At 46.7% G+C, this 23,761-nt stretch overlaps 2 protein-coding genes across 2 annotated transcripts in view; one reads left to right on the top strand and one right to left on the bottom strand.

Moving 5' to 3' along the window:
• The first annotated feature begins 2,761 nt into the window (after window positions 1-2,761).
• On the top strand, window positions 2,762-4,487 carry LEAP2 (liver enriched antimicrobial peptide 2). Its single transcript, XM_059860510.1, has 3 exons — window positions 2,762-2,879; window positions 3,306-3,457; window positions 4,400-4,487. Exons 1-3 carry the CDS (start codon window positions 2,823-2,825, stop codon window positions 4,434-4,436), a joined length of 246 nt encoding a protein of 81 aa, XP_059716493.1. The 5' UTR covers window positions 2,762-2,822; the 3' UTR covers window positions 4,437-4,487.
• An 815-nt stretch (window positions 4,488-5,302) lies between these two features.
• Window positions 5,303-23,761, bottom strand: part of AFF4 (ALF transcription elongation factor 4) — a 47,377-nt gene continuing 28,918 nt past the window's right edge. Inside the window, exons 8-22 of the mRNA XM_059860504.1 lie at window positions 23,603-23,623; window positions 23,007-23,061; window positions 22,025-22,062; window positions 21,492-21,654; window positions 20,122-21,039; window positions 17,923-18,011; window positions 16,184-16,421; window positions 15,089-15,186; window positions 14,494-14,557; window positions 14,219-14,355; window positions 13,751-13,822; window positions 12,998-13,091; window positions 12,259-12,302; window positions 11,244-11,464; window positions 5,303-10,698 (exon numbers count right to left, since the gene is read on the bottom strand). Of these exons, the coding sequence (XP_059716487.1) occupies window positions 10,580-10,698; window positions 11,244-11,464; window positions 12,259-12,302; window positions 12,998-13,091; window positions 13,751-13,822; window positions 14,219-14,355; window positions 14,494-14,557; window positions 15,089-15,186; window positions 16,184-16,421; window positions 17,923-18,011; window positions 20,122-21,039; window positions 21,492-21,654; window positions 22,025-22,062; window positions 23,007-23,061; window positions 23,603-23,623 (2,371 nt within the window). The 3' untranslated portion in view covers window positions 5,303-10,579. The remainder of the gene's footprint in view (window positions 10,699-11,243; window positions 11,465-12,258; window positions 12,303-12,997; window positions 13,092-13,750; window positions 13,823-14,218; window positions 14,356-14,493; window positions 14,558-15,088; window positions 15,187-16,183; window positions 16,422-17,922; window positions 18,012-20,121; window positions 21,040-21,491; window positions 21,655-22,024; window positions 22,063-23,006; window positions 23,062-23,602; window positions 23,624-23,761) is intronic.

Below are 23,761 nucleotides of genomic sequence, written 5' to 3'. Positions count from 1 at the left end.
CCCATCCAGTGCCACCCCTGCCGTGGACAGGGACACCTTCCACTATCCCAGGCTGCTCCAAGCCCTGGCCTTGGGCACTTGCAGGGATCCAGGGGCAGCCACAGCTTCTCTGGGAAATGTGTGTCAGGGCCTCCCAGGGAACAATTCCCAATATCCCATCTAACCCTGCCTCTGGCAGTCTGAGCCATCCCCCCATGTCACTGTGCCTGTATAAAAGTCCCTCTCCCCGAGATGTTTCATTCAGAACGTGGTGTCCTGCTCACAGCGCCTCCGAGAGCCGCAGAGCTGGGTGGCCTCAGTGCCAGCCCCTGTGCCTCAGCAGCTCTGTCACCGTGTGCTGTCCCAGCAGCTGCCCAGGGTTCTCACGAGCTCCCTGCTCCTGCTCACAGCTGAACTGTGCCTGGCCCAGGGGCCAGACTAATGCAAACAGAGGGGCAGCGGCACCGCGGCCACGCACCGGCCCCGGGCAGGGTCAGCATGGAGGGACAGGGTCAGCACCGAGCTGCTCCTCCAGCAGACAGCTGCTACCCTGCCCTGCCCTCCCCTGTCCCTTCCCCATCCTGACCCTGCCCTGCCGTCCTGTGACCCTGCCCACCCACCCCAAACTTTCCCAGCTATCCCAATCCTGCCCTGCCAACCCCTACACCTCAGATGCAGGCCCCATTCCCAGCTGGGATGGCTCCTGCCAGCCCTGTGGCAGTGGGAGTCCAACCCATGGGCATTTCAGAGAAGTTTTCACTCATTTATTTCTGTTCTCCTTTGGGCAATTATTAGAAGTGGCAACAGAGCAACATTTTGTGTTTCTTTTCTCACATCTCTGCTGTGGGGTCTTACTGGCCTGTGGGAATTGAGGGCATGGAAAGGACCAGCTCAGTTGTACTCTTTTTTCCCCCAGTTTCTTGCACAGAGCAGTTTGCTGCCTCAGAGGGACAGTCTGATGCTATTAGTGACCCAGAGGGTCAGACAACAATTCTGATCTATCATCACAAAGTACCAGCCTTCCCCAGCCAGAAAAGCTGAGAGACAATGACTTACAGAGGGCTGTGCTGCTTTTCCAAACCCTGTGCTTCATGGAAGTTGTCAGGGCTCCTGCTCCTGCTGCTTGTCCTCCTTTGTGTTCTGCACTAGGGCCTGATGGAAACAGCAGAAATTAGTTACATGAAACAGCAGAACCCAGTTACATGAAAAGGAAGGACTCCATGGGAAAAACTCCCACCCAAATATAAAGTAAACTTTTTAAGTTCAGCTACTTGTCTGCCATGATTTACTGTCCCATTTCCTTTCCTTCTTAAGATCCAAGAAGGTGAAATAATAAAAATTTTGCTTCCTCCTCCCAAAGAAGCAAAACAAGTAGGGCAGAGGAAGGTGTGTAAGAACCATCCTATGATGGGAATGATCAAATAGTGATTGTACACTGTGCTGGGAAGGTTTTTCTTTTCATCCCAGGGAAATTTGGGCTAAGGGGTAATCATCTGACATCGCAGCATTATCTTAATCTAAGTCACTTGCCCTCCACGCTGGCACTTGTGCCTTCATATTAAGCAATCAGAGAAATAGAGCCTGTGACATCCAGATCTGTATTTAAAATTCAGCTAAAACAGTTCATTACACACTTATTACTTTATAAAGTATTTACTTGAATTCAAACAGTGTGTTCCAAAACCTGCACAGAGTGACAGAGATTGGAATTCTCTATATCACTCTGCAATCTCAGATGTCTTGACCTGACAGATGTGGGTGCCAGACAGAACCACAGCGTGCTTTGGGTTGGGAAGGCCCTTAAAGCTCTTGCAGTTCCCCCCACCCTTCACTGGCCCAGGTTGCTCCAAGCCCCATCCAACAAGATCCACAAGATCCCACAGGTGAGGAGCCACGAGACACTGGGACAGGCTCAAGTGTGTAGGCAGAGGGGAGAGGAGATGAGAGGTACCAGCTGTGTTCACACCTTTCTCTGCTGCTGCAATCTCACTCCACAATGGAAAAACTGAATTTTCCTCTCAATGACAATGAGCCCCTCCATGCCCGTGGGAGCTGCTGGCACTTCTGGAAGCCTGATGGTGAGTGACACAGCTTGGGGCAGAGATGGCTCATCCATGAAAACAGTCTGCACACGGAGCTCCTCAGCTCCAGACAAGCCCTGAGCAGCCTCTTCCATTATCTACCTAGAGATGATTATCTTTGACACCTTGGGATTCCTGGGGGAAGAGCTCTGTGAGTTATCACATATTTTGCATTCCCAAACCCAGCTGGAAAGTGTTACACCTGCTTTTTGAGCACTGTGTGCCTGGAAATAAAGGTTAAGCAACTTCCTTATGGCTCATTCATGTACCAAGAATGAGAAACAAATCAAAAGCACAATTCTCTGCTCCACATCAGCTTGGTAAGACAACCCTTACCCCTGGTTGGCTAACTCAGAGCTACAGAAGTTAAATTAGGCTTTTGATCTTGACCACAATAACTTGGGCCAGCCCCCCTTTTGCTTACAAATAGACCATGGAGTTCTGGTAACATCTTAGGAGGGCTTTAAAAAAAGGAACAGCTGGCACAAGGGGTCAGCACAACTGACCAGACAAAGTACAAGCGGGAGGGGAGTAAATCATTAGCTCGAGACAGGCCTTGAACCAGATCACTGCAGCAGATGTAGACTTAGCAATTCCCTCTTGCTCCAAAGCGAACTTTGCTCCTGTAATATCTGGCAGCTGATGCAACGATAAGAGAATGAAGTCTATAAAAATGTAGCTGACAGTCTGGGAAGTCCTGACTGGAGCTCTTTGTGCCTCCTCTGCCCACAGCTGCTCCAAGTGACAGCTCTCGCTGGGAAGATGCACTGGTGGAAAGTGATGGCAGCCCTTCTGCTCTGCTCACTGCTGCTCAGCCAGGTAAACTGAGACCATACTGAAATAAACTACTTAAAGGGCTAATTCAAAGGACAGGCAGACCATAAAAGCTGTCATGATTTGGATGGACAACTGGCAGGAGTTAAGACGTGACAGCAGGGCTTTTTACAGGATTCTGCATCATAAAAATGTAGAGTTACTGCCTAGTGAATACTGGGCTACTCTGAGCCATAGCTCAGCCAGTGATTCTGCCTTCACTCCCAAGAAGATGAAAACCATCACTAATTTGGGTAGATATTTCTTTGGGGTCGGGCTGCAAGCCGTGCTTTACCCAGAGGGTGCTTCGATCTGCAAACCAGAGAGATTTCAAGTTAAGCTTCACTTAAAATGAAGACTGTTGACCTCAGCAGCAGAACAGGGAGCGCTGCAGCTGCCACGTGTGCTGACGGTCACCCTGCTCTGTTTCAGAGCCACAGCGTGTCCCTGTCCCCGAGGCAGCCCCAGGCCCAGCCCCGCAGTGCCCGGCAGCGGCGCATGACGCCCTTCTGGAGAGGAGTGTCCCTGAGACCCATCGGGGCCTCGTGCAGGGACAACAGCGAGTGCCTCACCATGCTCTGCAGGTAAGCACACTCAGCACTGCCGCGAGCAGCAACTCCCACCTGGGCTCCTCCAGGAGGGATCCAGAGGTCGGTCTGTGCATAAAAAAGATACCAGGAATGGGGATGGGGTAACAGCCTCAGACTCTTTAGTAAGCAGAACAAACAGAGCAGAGTCCAGGTCTCCCGAGTGCCAGCCCCAGTCCTTTCACTGCAACCCCAAATAACCCGGCTGGGCAAAGAGAACAAAGGGCTCCAGACAGCTTTTGGGCAATTTATAGACCTTCCCATTAATCCTTCCTTCTAGAGGATGTACTAATGAAAAGTGAAAAGGCCTGTATTGATATCTTACCCTAAATTAATCACTTTGAGGTGATTATTTAAGCTCATCGTTTAAAAAGCAACTACAATATCAAAAGCTATTTAGTTCTCATTAGGCATGAGCAAATTGTCCAACTACATAGAAATTGATTAGTTAAAATTATTAATTAAAGACTGAAAGGTGATTTTGTATAGCACTTGCTGTACACATACACCAGCACTCAGAAATAAGATAGAAAAGTCATTTTCTACTATATGTAAAAAGCAGAAACAGGTAAGTACATCCTATTATTAACAAATATTATATCCTATATATAGTATAGTATATATAATATCTAATAATATAGAGACAATATACTATATGTATATTCCATTATTAATGAATATTATTATAAATAAGCTTATTTTATATTATAAATTATCAGGACAAGTAAGTAAATAGGACAGGGTGGTTGGGCTGCTATGCTATGTTTGGAATTCTGATGGAAAGCAAAGACCAAAACATGAATCAAGACTGAGTAGCTGAGGGGAAATACAGAATGCCTGAACCCAGCACTGCTGGCACAGGGGCACACAGACGTACCTGGGACCCCTGGCAGGGCAGCCCCAGCCCTCAGTGCCTCATGATGGTTTTTCTCCCCCCAGGAAAAACCGCTGCCTCCTCTCCACGGCCTCGGCATGAGCTGGCACCAAGCACAGCCTGCACTGTTACTGCTGACCATGCTCCACACACTTGGGATGTATTTATGGACTGCTCAGGAGCTGCAAGGGCCTCGAGCAGGCAGAGTATTTAATATTTCTGTCACATGTGCTGATGGAAGGACTTCAAGGAGCTCGAGAGCACCTCCTCCCCAGCCACGCCTCTGGAGGCCTCTGGCCAAGCTCAATAAAAGGGCTCTGCATCTCCTGCTCGTTTGTTTTTTTTTTTTTGTAATGTTTCCTATTATTTATTTGAAGGTGTGAATTAAAATATATATTCAGCAAAGCAGCTTGGTTTTCCTTGTATCTTGAGCAAAGTGGATGGTGAGCAGAGCTGGGGCTCAGTTCCAGCCAGACTTTGGACATTTATCCCAGACTTTGGACATTTATCCTTCCCCCTGGCAAGAGCATCAAGTAGATCAGACCCCATCCCCTCCCAATCTGGCTCTTATCAGCCCTCTGATAAAGGCCTGCTGGAAGAAGGGAGCCAAACTGATAATACTGATAGCAATTCCAATATCCTAAATACATCCAGCAGTAAGTGGAATGAGAACTATTTACTTTTAATTACTTCTAATAAAATTTACTTAAATACATGTCCTAGACTGACTTTTGCCACTGACCTTCTCTCCTGTCTTAAAATGAATTGATCAAAATGCTGGTTTGATGAGCTGGATGTCGACTTGGAGGCTGAAAGACAAAAACAAATATCAGCAAGTCTGGACACACACACTGGATGTGCTACTTTTCTTTTGTTTCACAGAGCAATAGGATCAACGAAAGAAAATTCTGCCTAAAAATGCACTTCCAGGGAGGAGAAGGCCCCACAAAACATACAAGCACAGGGGGTTGGAAGTTTAATACAGAAAATCTATTTGATATTTATTAAACTTAGTTTCTCCAGTTACAGTTTTGCATTGTACAAAGCATTTTAATGACACAGTAGTTAAAAAGATCTTTACAAATTGAAATGTGATACCCTTTTCTCCAAATATTTTAATTGCCATAAATTTGTTTAAAAATACACATTAAACGCATGTTTCAGACACTAAACTTTCTATAATCTCAATACCACAAAATACATAGAATATACTATACAGATGTGGAAAAAATCTAGTTAGTATATAATACTTTGCTCACCATTAACAGCTTTATTACGTGAAATGCACATACTGACTTAGAAATCCTAATTTTGAGCCCCAAAGTACCCTTTGAAATTTCAAATGTATTGCAACAAATAAAATCACAGTTTGTTTCTATTTTTTCTGGTTTTGGTTGAAGACAGATGCCCAAATCTTTTGATAGAAAACAAAATGTAACACATGGACTTGTCATGTACAAAGCATAAAACAGAGACATCCCATTAGTTACTAATAGTACCTTTCTGAAGGATTAATCAGGGCTTCATTTATAAGTGACAGGTTAAAAGTTACCTCCCCTCCCCAGCCCTCCCCCAAAAGAAAAACCCCTTCTTCACCAAATAATAATTTCAAATAAGATAAAGGATTTTTAATAAATATATAAGCACTTTATCCTCCATATACAAAATTTTTTTAAAACAATTTAAAAGGGGGACCAGATACAAATGTCAGGAACTGTGCTTGGAAAGTCATGCCTGGTCCTTGGAGTAGAGTTTGGGATGTGGAATGCCAAGGCAGCACCAGGAGCCGGTGCTGGGACAGGGCTGGGGACTGGGGCAGGCTGCCCCAGAAGGGGCACACAGCCACCCAGGGGGGATTCAGCTCCCAGGTGGAGTGAAACCAGGGGAGGCATGGCCACACCAAGCCCAGCTCACACAGCCACAGAACTCAGCTCCCAGCTGGAGTGGAACCAGGGGAGGCACAGCCACACCAAGCCCAGCTCACACAGCCACAGAACTCAGCTCCCAGCTGGAGTGGAACCAGGGGAGGCACAGCCACACCAAGCCCAGCTCACACAGCCACAGAACTCAGCTCCCAGCTGGAGTGGAACCAGGGGAGGCACAGCCACACCAAGCCCAGCTCACACAGCCACAGAACTCAGCTCCCAGCTGGAATGGAAGCAGGGGAGGCATGGCCACACCAAGCCCAGCTCACACAGCCACAGAACTCAGCTCCCAGCTGGAATGGAAGCAGGGGAGGCACGGCCACACCAAGCCCAGCTCCCTGGGAGCTGCCACAGCAGCTGGAGCTGCTCCAGAGCAGCCAGGGCTGAGCCCGAGCTGCCCGGGAGAGCCCAGCCCGGGAGCCCTTCCCTCCCCAGGGGCACCACAGCCCCAAAGCTGGGACACAGCAGGATCCCACTGCCACTTCCTGCCCGGGAAGCCCCTCCTGGAACAGCTCTGGATCTGGGTGAGTTGGCGAGCAAAGCTCTGGCTCCTCTCTGTCCTTCAGGATGCCCAGCACTGACCTCACTGCTCGGAACAGGGGTTTTCCAGAACACTGACACAGCACAGGGAGAAGTTTCAACCCTGACCCAAGGATTTGTCGTGAAGGTAAGAATTTGGAAGTTGTTTACTCCCCAATGGGTAATTCAAACTTGACTTGCTCAGGCCCTTGTGGATCTGCCTCAATGGAAACACTGCAGTGACAGCAAAGATCTGTTCAGAAAATGACATTAAATACAGCAAAGGTAGTTTCTCTCTCTCTCCAGCAGTTTGCCTTTTGGGCAAACTCCACAATTCTCTGCCTACGGCTTTATTTTACTTGCCCCAGGCAAGTGCTACATCATTCCCATAAATTCTGACTCTGTGTGTGTTGGGGCCATTCATAAATACATTTCAGGGCATTTTTTGTTACCACAGCAATCAAGCCTCAGCAATCTAAAGGAATATACATTGCACTCCTGGATAATATGCAATATTTATCACCAATAAGATGGTGACTCAGCACTCAATAAATAATATATCAATATAGTCAGTTGCACCATAATCTAAAAACAAGTATAACATATACTTTGGACAGACTGAGTCATATATATATACATATATATTAAAAGACACATACAATACAAATTGCATACTGCCATCGAAGCCAAGGAGAGCCATCCGTCTGCTCTGCTTTATGGCTGAGATTCAAATCAAAACAAAACTCTTGGGCTGGTTTACTCTGGGGTCCTGAAGATTTGTTTGGAATTATAAATGGTTTGCACCTTTATCACCTGGAACCTGCAAGTCTGAGAGCAAAGTCAAACAGCACAGATAGCTGAGCAAGCCTAGTCTGATTGAGCCATTTTTAAGATTCACCAACTGGGGCCACGATCAGCAAGGGAATTAAAATTACAGCATTGATATGTATTGATCCATATTCCCTGTCCAGGGAATCATTTGGGAAGCCAGGATTGGGGAGTCCCTCCTTAGTCACTCCTGTGACCTGCACTCCCCCTGTGGTGCTGGGAGCTGCCTGGTTCAGGGACAGAGCCCTCCTGCTTTGGCAGAGGGATGGAAGCCTAGGACTTAATTGCTTTTTTTTTGGCTATAAAAATCTGATCAAGTACAGAACTTTCGTCTTGGAAACAAGGGTCAATCCCAAATTAAGATATGCTTTTGGAACCGTAAGGTTTGAACTGATCTGTTTGCACCAGCCCCAGCTGCACAAGGCATTTCCTATCCATCCCCAAGGCCCCTGGATCCCCCGCACGGACACAACGCCCGGGACAGCACTCCAGAGGATAGGCCACCAAGGAGCTCACCCTTCAGCTGGGACACTTCCAACCAGCTCAGGTCCACATTTTGACATGATGCTAAAAAAGCCTTCTGGTTGTTTGAAGCCAATTTCTAAGATCCACTGCTCTAGGGATAAGCGATGCGTTTTCAAGGGGCCGATTTCGCGTGACACCAAAAGTTATTTGTGGGACTCTAGTTAAGGAAGAAAAAATTCCCCGAGGTGACACCATTCCTGCTGACAGCAATGGTGACTGTGCACAAAGGAGCAAGCCAAGAACAGCCACGCTGGCTAGTGCAGCACTACACACAAACCCACCCACGAATGCAACTTCTACCAAGGGATTTCTCAGCGTCAGAGGTGTGCGAGGCACTTCAGAGGAGGAAAGGAAACACAGCTGACAGTGTCCCATGCCCACGGCGGGGAGTTTGAGGGTACAGAGTTCTGTCTCCAACAGCAAAGACTAACAGAAAGGTGACCTTGCACAGTGATTCCATAAAAAGGATGCTCCGACAGACCTGAAGAGTCGAGTCAGGGAGAGCCCCAGGTCTGTTCCCCGTTTATCAATCCGGACGTAGCAAAGCTTTTCTGGAAGTACAAAACACGCTGGGACGCAAAGGAAGCTCTACGAAGATGCAGCTACCTTGTAGTAGGTTACTAATTTGCAAAACTTCTAAACTCTTAAAGCCCATAGGACATACTGCAGTACTAAGGAGCGTAGAATTCTATTCCTTCTCTCGAGGTTGCCGTGATTTTGGCACTTAACTACACCTACACAAAAAAATTTAGTGCAATAATTTTCCTGAACATGCACGTTCATATCTGGTACAGAATAAAGGGTTCAATGGGAGAGAAAACAAAGCAGCATTCCACAATCTCACTCCAAAGGATTCAGAGTTGGACTCTGGGGAAGGAGACCACCACGATGAGTCAGTTTGTGTGACAGACACCGGGACTTTGAAAAAGGAAATGGAATTTTACCCAAGTACTGCAGAAGACCACTGCATACAGTATACCTGGTCCTGCTGTAAAACATCTTGTAAACAGTTCATAAAATCTTCATCTAAAAGTAAGGCATAAGGCACACCAGACATGTTGGGGGCACTAAGCAATACTGAAAGCAGTAGCATTTGAAACCTTTAACTCAGACAAGCACCTCACGTGGAAAGGTACTTTGGTTTGCACTCGGAGAGGGGCCACCTGCAGCTCCACCACCCCTCCGTGGCACCCAGCAGCCCCCTCGGGAGTGGACGTTACGTGACATGAACGGGACCTTCATTAGCACGGGGTAAAGCCAAGTTTGCCATCCATCCTGCACAGAACAGCAGTGCTTCCTGCAGGAGCAGCTCTGCTCCCACCCCACGGCGGCTGCTGCACGGCCAGCCTGTAGTGTCCATCACCCAGCAGACCCTAAGAGGACAAAATGGACCTAGAGTTCTACTAAAGATTCCTGGTTTCTCAGTCCATGGAAAAGATGCAAATGACCATTCTGGTAGGAACTGAGCTACTCTTGGGTTTGGAACCACAAAGTTCCCCAATTTCGTAACTGTCAAAAAGTGACAAGCACGGAAACAAAAGGTATTTGAAATGAAGAGATGCAAAAAAAGCATGAGATTGTCCTTTTCCAAAGCCTTTCCTGTTTGCATCGCACCCATCAAACTGAAGGTCATTCCTACACCGTTGCCTGGACGTTACATTAAATGCAAATTACTGTAATGTTTTGTGATTGTTATAGTGTTAATCGATGGCTTGAAGCTGCCTGGGAAACAATCCAAGGCAGATCCAGCTAAATATTTTTCCATATAAATTTCTTTATAATTCATTTAAATGAAGTATCTCAATACGTAGAAGAATATCTGGAACTTTTCTATTTAGTACAAATTCTGCAATAATAAATCTGTAGTTGTCATTTATTAGTCGACTCATAGGCATTAGGCATGAGAAGTATGGTGTCCCTACTCGTTAGAACCTATCAACCCTAGTTCCTTTTACAGGCTCTACCACCACAAGACATTACAGAGTAACAAAGCTCACAAAGTACTTAAATAAAGTGTCTAGGTTTAATTTCTAAGTACTCAAAAGGGGAAATTTAGGGAAGAAGAAATAGCTAAAACCAGCCCCAAAGGGGGCTTTTCAAAATTAAAATTAAAAAAAATTAAAATAAATAGGATTTAAACTGACTATTCGTGTATTGTGACTGGAATCCCAATGATCTATCCATGACAGATCAGCAAAACTACAACTTTTACGTAGCAAATTTTCAAATATTTAAATAACTTAAACCGGGAGTACTGGAGAAGTCCATGAACCAGCTGATTTGGGGTTAAACACAAAACACAAATGAGGATGGGAGACATGGGAAAGCATTCCTTGCTCTTAGTGTCAACTAAGCAATGTGTTATGGCAGTCTTCCTTATTGACATGACACAGTGTTGTGGAGAGGAATCAGAGGCAGCTGCAGAGGGGCTGGGCTGGGCTGGGCTCCTCACTTGGCGTCCAGGCGCAGCCAGTGCAGGCCCTGCCGCGTGTAACGCACCAGCTCCGTCATGATGCTCGTGTTAAACACCAGGGGCCCCATCACCTTGTCCAGTTCTGCAAAGAACTCTGCAACAGCACAAACACACATTAAAGGAGCACGCTTGGTAACCACACCCAACCCCAGGTCCCAGCAGCCATCGCTGGCGGGGAGAGAAAGGGAATGAGGAGGGGTGGGGGAGTGGGGAGTCAAGGAGAAAGGTCATTCCTAATCCCTGTCTTTGCTCTTCTGCACAAGACTGCTTGGAAACGACTAAACCATTGCCAAACTTCTTGGTCTTCCCCTGAAACTTGTATTTCACTAGTTGAAAAGAATTAAACTATGCCAAACTTCCTTAAGAAGTCTTTACTAAAGAATTTCAGAAAGGGAAATGCACCAAGTTCCTCTTCCTACACTGAACATTTCACAGGAAACACAACAAAGATTTTTATGTCACAACTCCAACACCACCTTGACAACCACAACACCCAGCCTGGGGTATCTCTGCAACCCAAGGTGTCACTTTCCCCCTGATTTTGCAGAGGTTCAGCACCCAGGGCTCCATCAACGGAATCAAAGCCTGGCAGTGTTCCAGCCCCTCTGGAGGTTTCCATCCCCCCGAGGCAGCCCTTACCTTTCTGTTCTCTCGAGAGCTGCTCTGCTTGTTCCCAGATTTCAGTGGCATAGAGGAAGTTGGAGGTGACCTGGACGTAGCTGGCAGCCATCTGATGGATGCGCTGCGGGATCGTCACCGAGGACCCGCTCCCTGAAGGGTTGGCTGCCCCGGAAGAGTAATTTCCTGAATTCCCTGGAGACAGCTTTGGAGAGACTGGAGATGGCATCCCAACAGGTTTGCTGCTCACCCAGAAGGGAAGATGGAAAGGCAGAAATGCACCAGCTTTAGACACACCATGCTCTGAGATGTCCCCTAAGATCCCTCTGCCCACGCTCGGGGTGTGGGATGGGAAAACACTCCCACTTTACACACCAAAAATCAGGATTTGCCCTACAACAAATGGAAATCTCGAGCTGGGAACTGCTGAGGATCCTCCAATAATCATTTATAGCTTACAAAACCTCATCACCAAACCTCAGCATCTCATTCAATAAAATCTTTAATTCATTGTTTAAATGAACCTTAAAGAGTAAGAACAAAAAAATTACAGCTACCTGGTAACTTCACTGCCAGAATATTGCACTGTATAACGTTACTGCAGATAACACAATGGAAATCTGAAGTGCCTCCACCCTTAAACTCATGGAATAATTTATCAAAGGTTCATTATTGGGTTTAAAAGAGCAGAAGTAATTACTAAACTATGGAACAGAGAATCCTGCAAGTGCTGGTGACCTCTGGCCTTGCAGCACTAACAAAGCTCTTGTTTGGGGGAGAAGCATTAAATTAAACACCAAAACTCCCTGGGATAAATGGTTTGTGGGTTAGTGTCACACTGCTCCTATTTTAGCCTGACAAACCCTGCAGAGCTGCAGCATCTCCCTCCACTCTGATAATTACACAAAAAATGGATCCAAATCCACACCCTTCAAATAACCACCCCAAAAGCTGCTCCCCAAGCCCCCTGGCACACAGGAAATGGAGAAAACCTTCTTTAAGTTAAGAAATAGAAGTAACAGCTTTTACCACTCACCTTCCCATACCAGGTGATGGTGCTTGAGAATTATTGTAGCAATTCTGTGGGGGGAAAAAAGACATTTCACCTGAGTTGTACTTATACTTCACTAGTTACATTTTATCTCTGTGTTTAATTGGTTCCTTTAACCAAGTTCTTTTTTTGCAGTTGTACTTTGAAGTAATGTTCTCAATAATACCACAGTAACCTGTAATTTAGGGAAATACCCTTTTTTACTGATGGCCAAGACACAAATTAAGGGGTTATTTTAGCAAAACAAACAAGTATTAGTCCATTGCTACTTCGGGGAACACTTTAGTTTTTTTCAGCCCTTTAACAGAAAGAATCTGTTATCACTGGCAGTGAACAATTAAAGATATCCCAAATCTGAGAGACTGGGTATGTGATTGAGCCTGTTTCCTCTCAGCACTGAGAGCTGCAAGCTTCAGAATCAGCTGCACAGAAACTTAGATAAATTCACAGGTAATTTCCCAAAACCCAGCCAACATCCCACTGCAAACAACCTTCTCCTTGAAGCCTACTACATGTATTAAAGAAGATCAAACTAACAGAGTTGTCATGCCAGGACCAGCAGGGTTGTGGCTATTAAAGCTCTGCCTAGGTTTAATAGATCTTCAAGTCCAGTTCTAAACAGGTGTTCACATGCAGCAGTCTGAAACTGGATTTGGGAACTTGAAGTGATGCAGAGCTCCCACACCATTAGGTTTTAATGTTCAGAAAATACAGATGCAATTACCTTCAGGTGTTCAGTCAGAGTTTTGGAGTATTTCAATGCACTTTCCTTTTTCAGTTTGAAAAGCCTCAGGTACAGCAGAGCTTGGCAACGAAGGCTGCCCAAAGACAGGACAAATCAGTCACAATTCAAGTCAGGTTTATCTCAACTCAGTGAATTTCAAAAATCTAATAGCTGTGGTCTTGATGTTCTCTCTGCCAACTCAGCTCTCAAGTTGTAACTCAACCAGAAAATCCACAACCACCTTGAAATTCTGAAGGGAATTCAGAACTGGAACAGCTCCGTGTGCCTCGAGCTGGAACTGAACTCTCAGTGCTGCTGCTGGGCTTGGGAGGCAGCACCCAGTTCAGGCAAGGGGTTTGTTCACTGCTCACCTGTGCCAGCACACCCTGAGCCCCTGCCAGGGCCTGCCCCCTGCTCTCCCCTGAACCTCTGGTCCTCCACACCCCCTGCAGCCACTCCCTGAGCCTCAGGGCTCCTGCCAGCCCCCAGAGCCAGTCCAGGTGTGATCTATCCCTGGCTCAGAGCTCAGGAGGCACCTCCTGCTCTCTCCCTGCAATGAGGCAAAGCCTTGGCCCTTGCTGGCAGCGTCCCCATCTACAGCCATCAGACACAGATGAATGCTTGTGTACAGCCACGTGGAAATCTCCAGTGCTTGGCTCAGGAACACCCCAGAGCTCAGTGCAAAGCAGCATTTTGTGTAGGTTACAGATGTGGAATGCAGGAGGGCACTGCAGGAAGTCCCAGCACACTCACCAAAGCACTGCCAGCCTTTTGTCTGCAGCCGTCGCATCCGGGGCCAAGTAATTCTTCAGTTTCATAGTGTACCTGCAGAGGAAGGCAAATCAGCCCCAAAACAAAACCCACCTTCAGTTATCATTCACAAAACTCATGTTCTCATCAATTTCCAGTTTCAGCTGTCCCCACTGTTTTAGGAACATCTCTCAGCCCCAAATGAAGCATTGACTCAGCAGTAACCAGAATAATTCTGCTCCTTGTGGGTAACTCACTGTAGAGGGACTCAAAGCCTCAGCAGCAATCACCTCCCCCTTCCTGGAAATGCTTTAAACCCCAACAACTGGAAGGAACTGGTCACTGCTCCAGTGTTACTGGGAATGACAACAGATCTCAAAAACTGGGGGCAAAACCTCTGCACACCTCAAAGCTCTGATCTCCAGAGCTCTCCCCACCCACCTGCCCCTGCAGGAGCTCTGCAAAGCTTACTTGATTAATTCCACAGTTTCTGAATACATAGGGAACGGGGACTTGGATTCCTGAGCATTTTTCTCCAAAGCATTCCCACACTCGATGAAGGACACGACAGCATCCAGGTAGTACACGGCCTTCTCGAACCTGTCCGACTGCAGAGGGACAACAGCTCAGCCACCAGAGCAGCCAGGTGCCACGGAGTGCCAGCCCAGGGGCAGGAGCATGGCAGGGGCAGCAAAGCAGCCCCAGCATCGGGGCACACTCTGGGGGGGCACTGCAGAGCCACTCACCAAAGCGTCTGCATTGTGTTTCAGCTTCTTTGCTTCCTGCAAATAGTGATCAGCTGAGTAAGTCCTGCAAGAGAGGACACGGACTGAGGGACTGGAGGCACCCGTTGGCACTGCCTGTTGTAGCTGCAGCTCCTTGACACTGCCACATTTCAGGGCTTGCCCCACTCTAACTCAAGCTACAGTACACTAAAACTGTTTAAAGGATTCTGTCAAATTAGCTAACTCCTATGATAAAATTGCTAAGAGTAGTTTCAAGTTAATTCTGTAGTTTCAGGTAATTCCAACAATATTGCAAGCAAGTACTTAAGCAGAAAGTTATTTTACATTTGGTGCAAACATAATTTCATCTGTAAAGTGAATTTAAAGAAGTGCTTTCAGAGCAAGCTGACACCTGAAACCTCAAGTGCAACTGAAACCTCAAGTCTGCACAAGATGGTGAAATATTTGTTTTACTTTCTTTTCAAGGTGTTTTTTTTTGACAAAGAGCTTGTGTGCAACATCTTCTGTGGAGCAAAATGCCAGCTCTGCTCCATGGGAGCTGCCTGTGCTCGAGATCCAGAGCCCCCCAGAGGGAAAGGGAATTTTCTGTCCTTACCTATCATCAAAAACAAGCTTTGCTCTCCTCGACTTCACACTTTCCGTGGCCTGAGCAGAGGCAGGAGGGCAGCTGGAGGAATTGTTCAGGATCTTTTCCTGGAGGGGAAATCCATGCCACGATTACAAGAAGAGCATCTGTTGTATAAATTTCCCCCTGGCTTCCCCATTCCATCCAGGAAGGACAGGCTGCAGGAGCTCTGGGAATAGCTCAGCTCCCAGGATGCTCCCACAGGGCTGGGCTGGGGCTCCTGCAGAGGGGAGGGTGCAGCCAAAGCTTTCCAGACACACCAGGGTCAGGAAATCCCTCCCTCCATCTCACCTGTCACTGCTTCTAAATCCTGCTTTTCTACTCTAACAGAGATGAGGAGGATTTGGAGGATTTCTATCAACAATACTCTCTCTGAATGCCTTTGCCTTGAAAAACTCACACAGGAGTAATTACTTCCTTTGAGGAAGACATGAGTAAGCACACCTGAGTATAAAACAACAAACATATCACAAATTACTAGCTGGCTGGGGGACTTTCATATTTTTAAATTTCATCACATCTGTCTTCCCAACCTCAATCTCTTACAAACCATTTTCTGCACCATCTCCATAACAATGTTTTCTCCCCTCCAGCCATGGAGAGCTCTGTAAATTGCTGAGCTGGAGTTGAAATAATCTTTCTACAATTTCATAAAATGAGAGCCAGAGCTTCCCATGCCAGCAGTGAGCATGGAGTGAGCTCCTGCTGTCCTCTGAAACCAGGACAAGCTCTGTATCTACTCTGAGGAGACCAGAGCAGCCTCCCAGTTCCATTTCCAGCTTTCTAGTGATGTTCTTGTTAACCACCTAAACAATGACCAGGCAGCACCAGTCACAGGGGTGACTGAACCCATTCCTCTAGCAACACAGGAATCTGGCAGGATAAGCATTCATGCTCCAGGACCTCTCCAAGGTGTCTTCTCATTTATGGCCTTCCAAGGCACTTGAGCTCTATGACAGGAAACAATGCACATCCCACACCAGTGAGGTTTGAACTGAACTGGAAATGGTTGTTTAGATCAAACTAAACAAAACCCAGGAGGCAGGGTCAGAACCAGCCCTTTACCTTGGCTTCCTTGGCACTGCTGGACCCTTTCCCCTCAGTCTTCTTCTGCTTGGAAGAGGAGCTGCTCTTGCTGCCACTGCTGCCCTCCTTGCCTGGGTTGCTGCTGGATTTTAGGGATGAGGACTGACTGACTGTTCTCTTCCTGGAGCTGTGTTCCTGCTTGGAATCCTTCTGCAGGGCTGGGGCAGCAGGGGAGGGCAGCAAATCCTTCTCTTTAACAGCACTTGGCTTTGAAGACCTGGAAAAGAGGAACAAATTCAGGGTTTGGGTTTCTTCCTTAACAAAAAAAAAAAAAAAAACAAAAAACCAAACCAACCAACAAACAAAACAAAACAAGCAAAAACAACACACAAAAGTCTGATTTTTAAATCTCTAACTAAACACCTTTTTTCCCCCCAAGATTTTTACTGTCAGTCCCAGCTTTGGAGAAAAGCAGAATAATCCTCTCAGTGAGTAGGTTTCTCCAAAGCCAGATTGAACTTGTTTTCACCATTTTATTTGTTCTGACCTGAAAGCACAGGCAAAGCCAGACAAGTTTGAGCCATAAAACCCCACCCCTGCACCAGTTCTGTCCAAAAACCAGCCCAAATCCCAGCAGTGGGAGCCAGTGCCAGCGCCAGGCTGTCTGTGCACACCAGCCAACCAACAGCTCCAGGGAAAGATGCTCCAGATAAAGCCCTGGAAGCCAGGGAATGGGAAACTTCCCCAGCACAGCCTTTCAGGACACTCTCACTTGGCTGCTGAGGAATGCTGCTGGCTATTCCTGCCCTCCCACCATCAATATTTTTACACATTATTTCTGGAAAAATCATATTTCATTTAATTAAATGTCCTTTAGAGTACTCCACTGGCAGTCAGGCCAACAACAGAAAAAAATCAAGTATCAGGTAAAAATCAAACTCTCCTTTCATTCTACAGCTGTTTCCTAACAAATAGTAAGACACTGTTTCATTCAGAAGGGGCAAACAAAAGCTGTAGCATCCAAACTGCTGCAGCTTCTCCCACCTCTGTAATTTGGCAATTGCTCACTGGACAGGAGTATTTTCCATGACACAATTATAGCAGTTTTCATTGCCTGAACTGAAACAGAAGTTTCAAAATGCAGTGGAAAAAAACTTCATCTCTCCTGTGGATTAATACTGACCAAGAAATCAACCAAATAAAGGCAAAACAGGTGCTGCAAAAAGCATGGGGAATCCAGAAATAACATATTAAACAATGGGACTGATCTGCTCATTCTGTACTACTTTGCTTTGGGATCACACCTTTCTTGCACTGACAAACCAAGGGGATGGGAGGTAAATCCATGGATCCAAAGCTCAATGCCATCAGCTTCCCAAAGAAAGCCAGCAGTTTATTCCCACTTCAAAACTTACTAAACAGAGAATTACCAGATGGGGTTAATTTAAAAGCACAGATTTTGATTTCTAGACCAAACCCAAGTCCCACTGTGCATCACAGAAAACCAGGAAGGAAATATTCCCTTCACAAGAGGGGTCACCTCATTTTGTTAAGGAGCACAACTGTCCTTGGCCAATGTTTTTGGGGATGGAAATTCATTCCCACCAATTGCTTGTAGAAGCTCTGAAGTAAATTTGTTTGAAGGGTAAGAAAAAATGAAATTTTACCAATTATTTGAGGAAAACTTGGGGTGGGAGTGAGGAGAAGAGGGGGAAGATGAGCACCATTCTGTCCACAGGCACCCTGGCCCTCAGAGCAGGAAGAGCAGAGATACTCACTCCCTGCTGCTGGAATTCTTGTGTCCTGAGGGAGCTTTTTCTTCCAGTTTCGTTTTCTTGCTTTCACTGGCTCTGTTTTCATCCTCGTTCTGAGCAAAGCAAACGAGAAAAACATCCAGCAAAGATCCACATTTACACATCCCTGAGAGTGGAGTATTTCACACAGAGACAGCACTGAGCAGGTGTTTCACAGTTACTACAGACCCCAAAACCACAGCCCATCCTCATACTTACAAATCCTTACCAGGCCCTGGTATTGGGACAGAATGAAAATCCCAGTCTGGCTGCTAAATTACAACCTGATAAAAGCAGCAACAGCCAAGTTGTTCATGTCAGCAGAGATAAATTACAGCCATGAAATCTCAGGAAAATCTGCCAAAGGCTCTGGCAAGATCAGGAGACAGATTTGATGTGGTGGGGTCTAAAGAGGTGTCTGAGAAATGCCAGGAAAGGGTAAAAATCTAATCAGTCTATTAAAGTCAGCTCAGAGATGCTGAAGACTAAGTATTGATATCAATTTAATCCTCAGATCACAGGGTCCTGAAGGTAAATTTCTAAGAATGTTTTCACTGAGCACTGGAGGGATCAATCCAGTGAGTAAGAGGGAAATGGGGCCTCACAGAATAAATCATCTGGCAGCAAACCCCAGTTTGGTTACTGATGCTGCCACCTGAGAATTGTGATCAAGAAAACCCAGGAAATTAGAAAATCAAGTGGTGGCAACTGGGTTTGGAGCACAAACTTAAACTGCAGGGTGGGGAAAGGGGTTCTGTCCTTGCCTCACCCAGGTTCCCATCCTCTCAGGAAGCAGCAGAGCAGCCTGAGGCTTCACAACATTTAACCACCACTGTTTCCTGGGATAAAGCCTGAGCCTAACTGGTCTCACCAAAGCTTTGTGGTTTGGGTGTGAGAGCATAGATCTTTAATACTGTAAAATTCCAAATGTGTGCTTAAAGGCAAAACTGGCCAAAGAGAGAAGTCAGGGAATTCAGACCCACTGGAATGTGTGAGTGCATTCCCAGGAACATCAGGAGTTACACAGCAACACCTGCAAAAGTAATTGTTCACTGTAGTGGGCAGAGTTATTCCCTTTTTACAAAAGCAGCTCATTTCTCATGCCAGAGAAAACAGGAACCTCAGTGAGGAACAGAACAGGATAAATCTGTTTGCAGCTACATGTCAGGGCTCCTGCACACACTGAATTCAGCCAGGGATCCAGTTCACTTTGGTTGCCCAGTAGGAAACTGGTGTAACTGGGATGATCCATCTCCTCAAGTCAAACCAAGTGACTCTGGGAATGATCTGCTACAATCCTGGGGTTGCAGATGTCAACAAAGTCTCCAACCCTGTCAGATCCCTTGGACATGGTAAAATGGAGTTTTCAGAGGGACATCCAGAGCAGCACAGGGATTTCTGAATCCCTGCCCCAGGGCCTCATAGCCCTACACTCCTGGAAACCAGACTCCCTGGATCACTGAGTCCAGCTGACAGCTCCAGCTTTGCCCTTTATACAGGGTCCCTGTGCTGAGCTTTCAAAAAGTGGTTTAAAATTACACCAGCATTGACTTCTCACATTCCCCCCTCCAAGAGTATCCCTTCTGTTCAGCTCCCCCACTGACTCCTGCCATTGCACTGCCCCCCCAGCCATTCTTACTTCTGGCTGAAAAGATGAAATGCTTTTGGGAAATATTCAGTATTCTCACAGAGAGATGATCCTGCTCCCAGTAAAGCAGCACCTGAGATGTTTGCTGCTGCTGCCATGCCCCAGGCCCAGTCCTGCCCCATCCCTTATCCTGGCAGTGGGCATTTCCATGGCTCAGGGAGCTGATCCAGCTGAAAACTGGCTTTGGGGCTTTTTCCCAGGTGGATTTCCCATTGGCTCAGCTGCCTGAGCTGGCCTGCAGAGCACCAGGGGCTGGTTCCAGGGAGGCAGCAGAGGGCTGGATGCAGAGCTCAGAGGCACAGGATCTCCCTGAGCTCTGGCTACAGTGCTGACACTCCCACAGGTGTTTCTGCAAGAAAATCCCAGCAGTCTCCTGTCCCAGCACAGGGATGATCCAGGGCATCTACACACGGCAGCAAAGCCACCCCTGCCCAGCTCAGTCCCTGCCCTGAGCTGTCACCTGCACTCTGGGCTAGCCAGGGCTCCGAGGGCTGAGAGGACAGGGAGCTGTCCCCAGAGGGCTCAGCAGGGCTCACCTGTTTGTGTTTCCTCTTGCCTTTGGTGGAGCTCTTGTCCGAGGGCACTTTCTGGGCCTCGCGGGCGTGCTTCTCCGGGGCGCTCTTCTTCTCAGCCTTGGCTGCCTCGGGGTCCTTGTAAGGCTTCCCTGGTATCCTGGATAAGAGGCTCAGGTCAATCTTCACAATGAGTGGGTACCTTTCATCAGGATCACTCAGTGGGGACAGAAGCTCTTTCTCTTCCATAGGAGAGAACATTCTTTGCCGGAAAAAGCTGTCATCCTCCTCCATGGAAGATTTAACAGGAGTCCTATTGCTCTCAGAGTATTTGGGTGTTTGTGAGGAAGGAGGCAGACTCTCATTTTCATCTGAATCAGAGGATGAGGTATCTGTTTCGATGAATTCCCTGGATTTCTGGGCAGATTTGCTCGAAGCCTTGTATTTCTTTTTCTCTGTTGTAGGTCGAGGGGAAGACTTGGGCTCCTTCTTTATATTGGGTTTCCTGGAGCCTTTGGTGGCTGCCTTGTGCCTGTTTGAAGGGATGTTTGTTGCCATGTCTACTGGGGTTTCACTTTCTATTTTAAGACCTCCTCTGGGCTCTTCCACAGATGTCTTTTCTGCTTTCTTGGGCTGTTTTTTCCCTACAGTCCTCCTCTGAGTCGAGCTGTCGCTCTGGGCAGGTGATTTCTGCCTCCCACGACTGCTCTCCGAGCCCTTCTGGGTGGGTTTGGAATCTCTCCCTGGTGTAGAAGAAATGGAGTCCTTGGATCCACCTTGCTCAGTGTACCCACTCCCCGTACCCTGATCCCGTCCCTCTTTCTTGTAGCCTTGGGAAGAAGGGATATTGCTGTCCACGGAAGAAGCTGGTGACACTTTATGGGAATTAACTTTGTTCAACCAGTTATCCAGCTGCCACTTGTTTGTGGGCGGTGGCTCTGGCTAAAAACAAAGTAAAAAACACAGTTAGATAAAATATTTCCCATTTGTTCCATCTTTTCCACGTGGCAGCTGTATGATGCTGCACATCCAAAACCTGATAAATGAATGAAATGATAAATAAATGAAATACAGGCCCAAATAAAACAATTTTTCCCTTTGTCTGCTACCAACAGGCAATATTTGATGCCATGGTTTTTTAGGGTTCTGATACCATATCTAATTCTGCTCTTCAACAGACAGCTGGTGGTAAAAACCACTTCAAATCAAACACCAGATATGGGCTTATCTGGAGAACCATCACATGCAGCACAGGAACTGCAGCAGAACAGCCCAGCCTGACGGTGAGCCCATGTTGGTGTTTTGTCTTTAGCAGTGAGAATTTACTGAACTTTGGTGCTGTGGAATGGCAGGGCTGGAGGCAGCTGCTGGAGGCCAGGCCCTGGCTGCCCTACCTCGGGGGATGCACTCTGGGAGGGCTCGTTGGCCTCGCTGTCACTGGAGCTGCTCTCGCTCTCCGAGTCGGAGCCGGAGCTGCTCTCGGAGCCGCTGTGGCTGCTCGAGTCATCCCTGGAGTTGTCTGCTCCTTCACTGTTGTGCTGGGAAGGCTCAGAATTACTGCAACAGAAAGGAGGGAAACCAAGCATTACCCGAGGCACAGGTACATCCTTCCAACCCTTTCATCAGAAGTAACAAAATGGAACATTTTCATCAACCTTCAGGAGAAAATTCAGCCCGAGTGAGCGCGGTTCAGCCTGGAAACAGCGAGCCTTTGGGTGCTGCCCCTTCCCAAAGTGGTCAGTCTCATTTGCAGGAAATGTTTAATATTATATCTATTACTATTTAATCACTAATTAAATTCTCATCACTTTTGCTTTAGTACAAGCCAAAGGACAAAGATGAATTTTGGAAACAAGACCAAGCCAGGAATGCTGACTGGGCTGAACTTCCCCACGGTGCTGCAATCCCCCAGGAATCCCATTCCTACCTTCCAGGTGTGCTCCTTGGCACGGTCTTATCGCAGTCCTGCAATTAAAAAAAAAGAGCATGAAGCTTCTAGAAGCTATTTTAGGCTGGTATATACAATTAAGTTTCAAAACATTGGTTTAGAGCCTTTCATTTTTAAGAAATTCATTATTTGCAGTAGCTTAAATTTATCTGCATTCTCCTTATACAGTAAGAGAAGCAGCGTTATTTTCTCCAAGTTTTCAGCACAAATCCCTATATTCTGACTCCATTTGTGAGAGTTCTCATTTCCACCACTAATTTAATATCCTGTTTCCACCTTTTTGAATCAGCATTTCACAATGATTTCCCTGAGATGCCCAGGGTAAGTGGAGTTCACCAGCTCCAAGTTTTCCACTTGAAGAAAATCAAGTACCAGAACTGAGAAGAAACCCCAGAGCAGTGGGGGTTACTGGGCAGCACAGCCACGTATTTTATTTTTATTTAGCATGTTAAGTGCCAGTCTGGCAGAAGCTGCACAAAGTTAATCCTGGAAAGAGTAAGAAAGAGACTTTTTGATAAATATAAAGGTGATCTGTACTCCCAGGGACTCCTTGTCACCCCAAACATCCCAGGGCACCAATGCACCCAGATGTTCACACCATGAGCTCTGTAGCTGGGATGGCAGAACACAAAGGGGTTTATCTCTAATTAAGGAGCCATGATATAAGTTTTAAAGTGCACTATGGTAATTTGATGTTCAGAGAAGGCCCACGTGAAATCAGTTGATAAGACCTTCTAGATAAAAGCAAACCGTTTCTACAAACCCCCACATTTCCATTTGTTGGCACAAAATCTCCCCCAAGATTACATTCAGGAATGCCTGAGGTTTGTCTAAAAACATTGCAGGAGATTTCAGTTCCACAGACCTCCTGCTAAGCTGCCCAGGTTGCTGCTGGGCCATTGCTCCCTGCCCAGGGCTGGATGAGGGCAGTGGGTTTTGGGAAGCCCTCTGAGGAACATACCTGCTCTCCATCGCTGTCTTCACTACTGCTGAGTTTTAAGTCATCTTTCAACATACTAAGGGAAAAAGGAGAAAGTGAGACAAATTTTTCCAAGTACTTTAATTACTTCCAAAGCATTCTGCTGGATTTCAACACGGCACTGTTTATCCTGCAGAGGCTGCGTGGGTGAGAGCCACCAGACAGCACTCACACATCTCATGGTTAAGAATGGTGAGTTGAGTCATTCTCAGAGAAGAATGAGGATTCAGGTACTTTGGCTCCTGAGTCCATTCTGTTAAACTTAGAAAGGAAATCTGACACAATTTACTGGAGGGGGAGGAGGTAACTTGTGTTATGTGCAACTTCTTGCACACAATGGGCAAGAATTGTGTTTGAAATGGAGGAAAGCAAGCCAGCCCCAGTGGCTGCTTCCTGTCCCGTGGCAGCAGTGCAACTGTCCTAAGCCATCATTAATTACTGTATCCAAAGCCATAATTACTGCTGGTAGTCACACACACACAGCTTCACACACTGAGGATGCATGAGCACAATGAAAACACACAGCAGGGCCTTTGTGATTAGTGGAAACATTTGATGATAAACAGAAAACATCTTACTCTGTCTGGTTCGATTCACATCTGTGGAGGGAAAATGAGAAAGAATTAAAAGTCTGACTCTCCTGAGTTTCCCAGTGAGCTGCTCTGCTGATCTGAACAGCAACCCAACCTCTAGGAGCTCCCTCCTGAACTACTGCTCATTGCTACCATTTTACAAAT

Source organism: Haemorhous mexicanus, chromosome 15 (assembly GCF_027477595.1).
Source record: "Haemorhous mexicanus isolate bHaeMex1 chromosome 15, bHaeMex1.pri, whole genome shotgun sequence".
Taxonomy (NCBI): domain Eukaryota; kingdom Metazoa; phylum Chordata; class Aves; order Passeriformes; family Fringillidae; genus Haemorhous; species Haemorhous mexicanus.
This window is presented reverse-complemented; position numbering and strand designations above follow the sequence as displayed.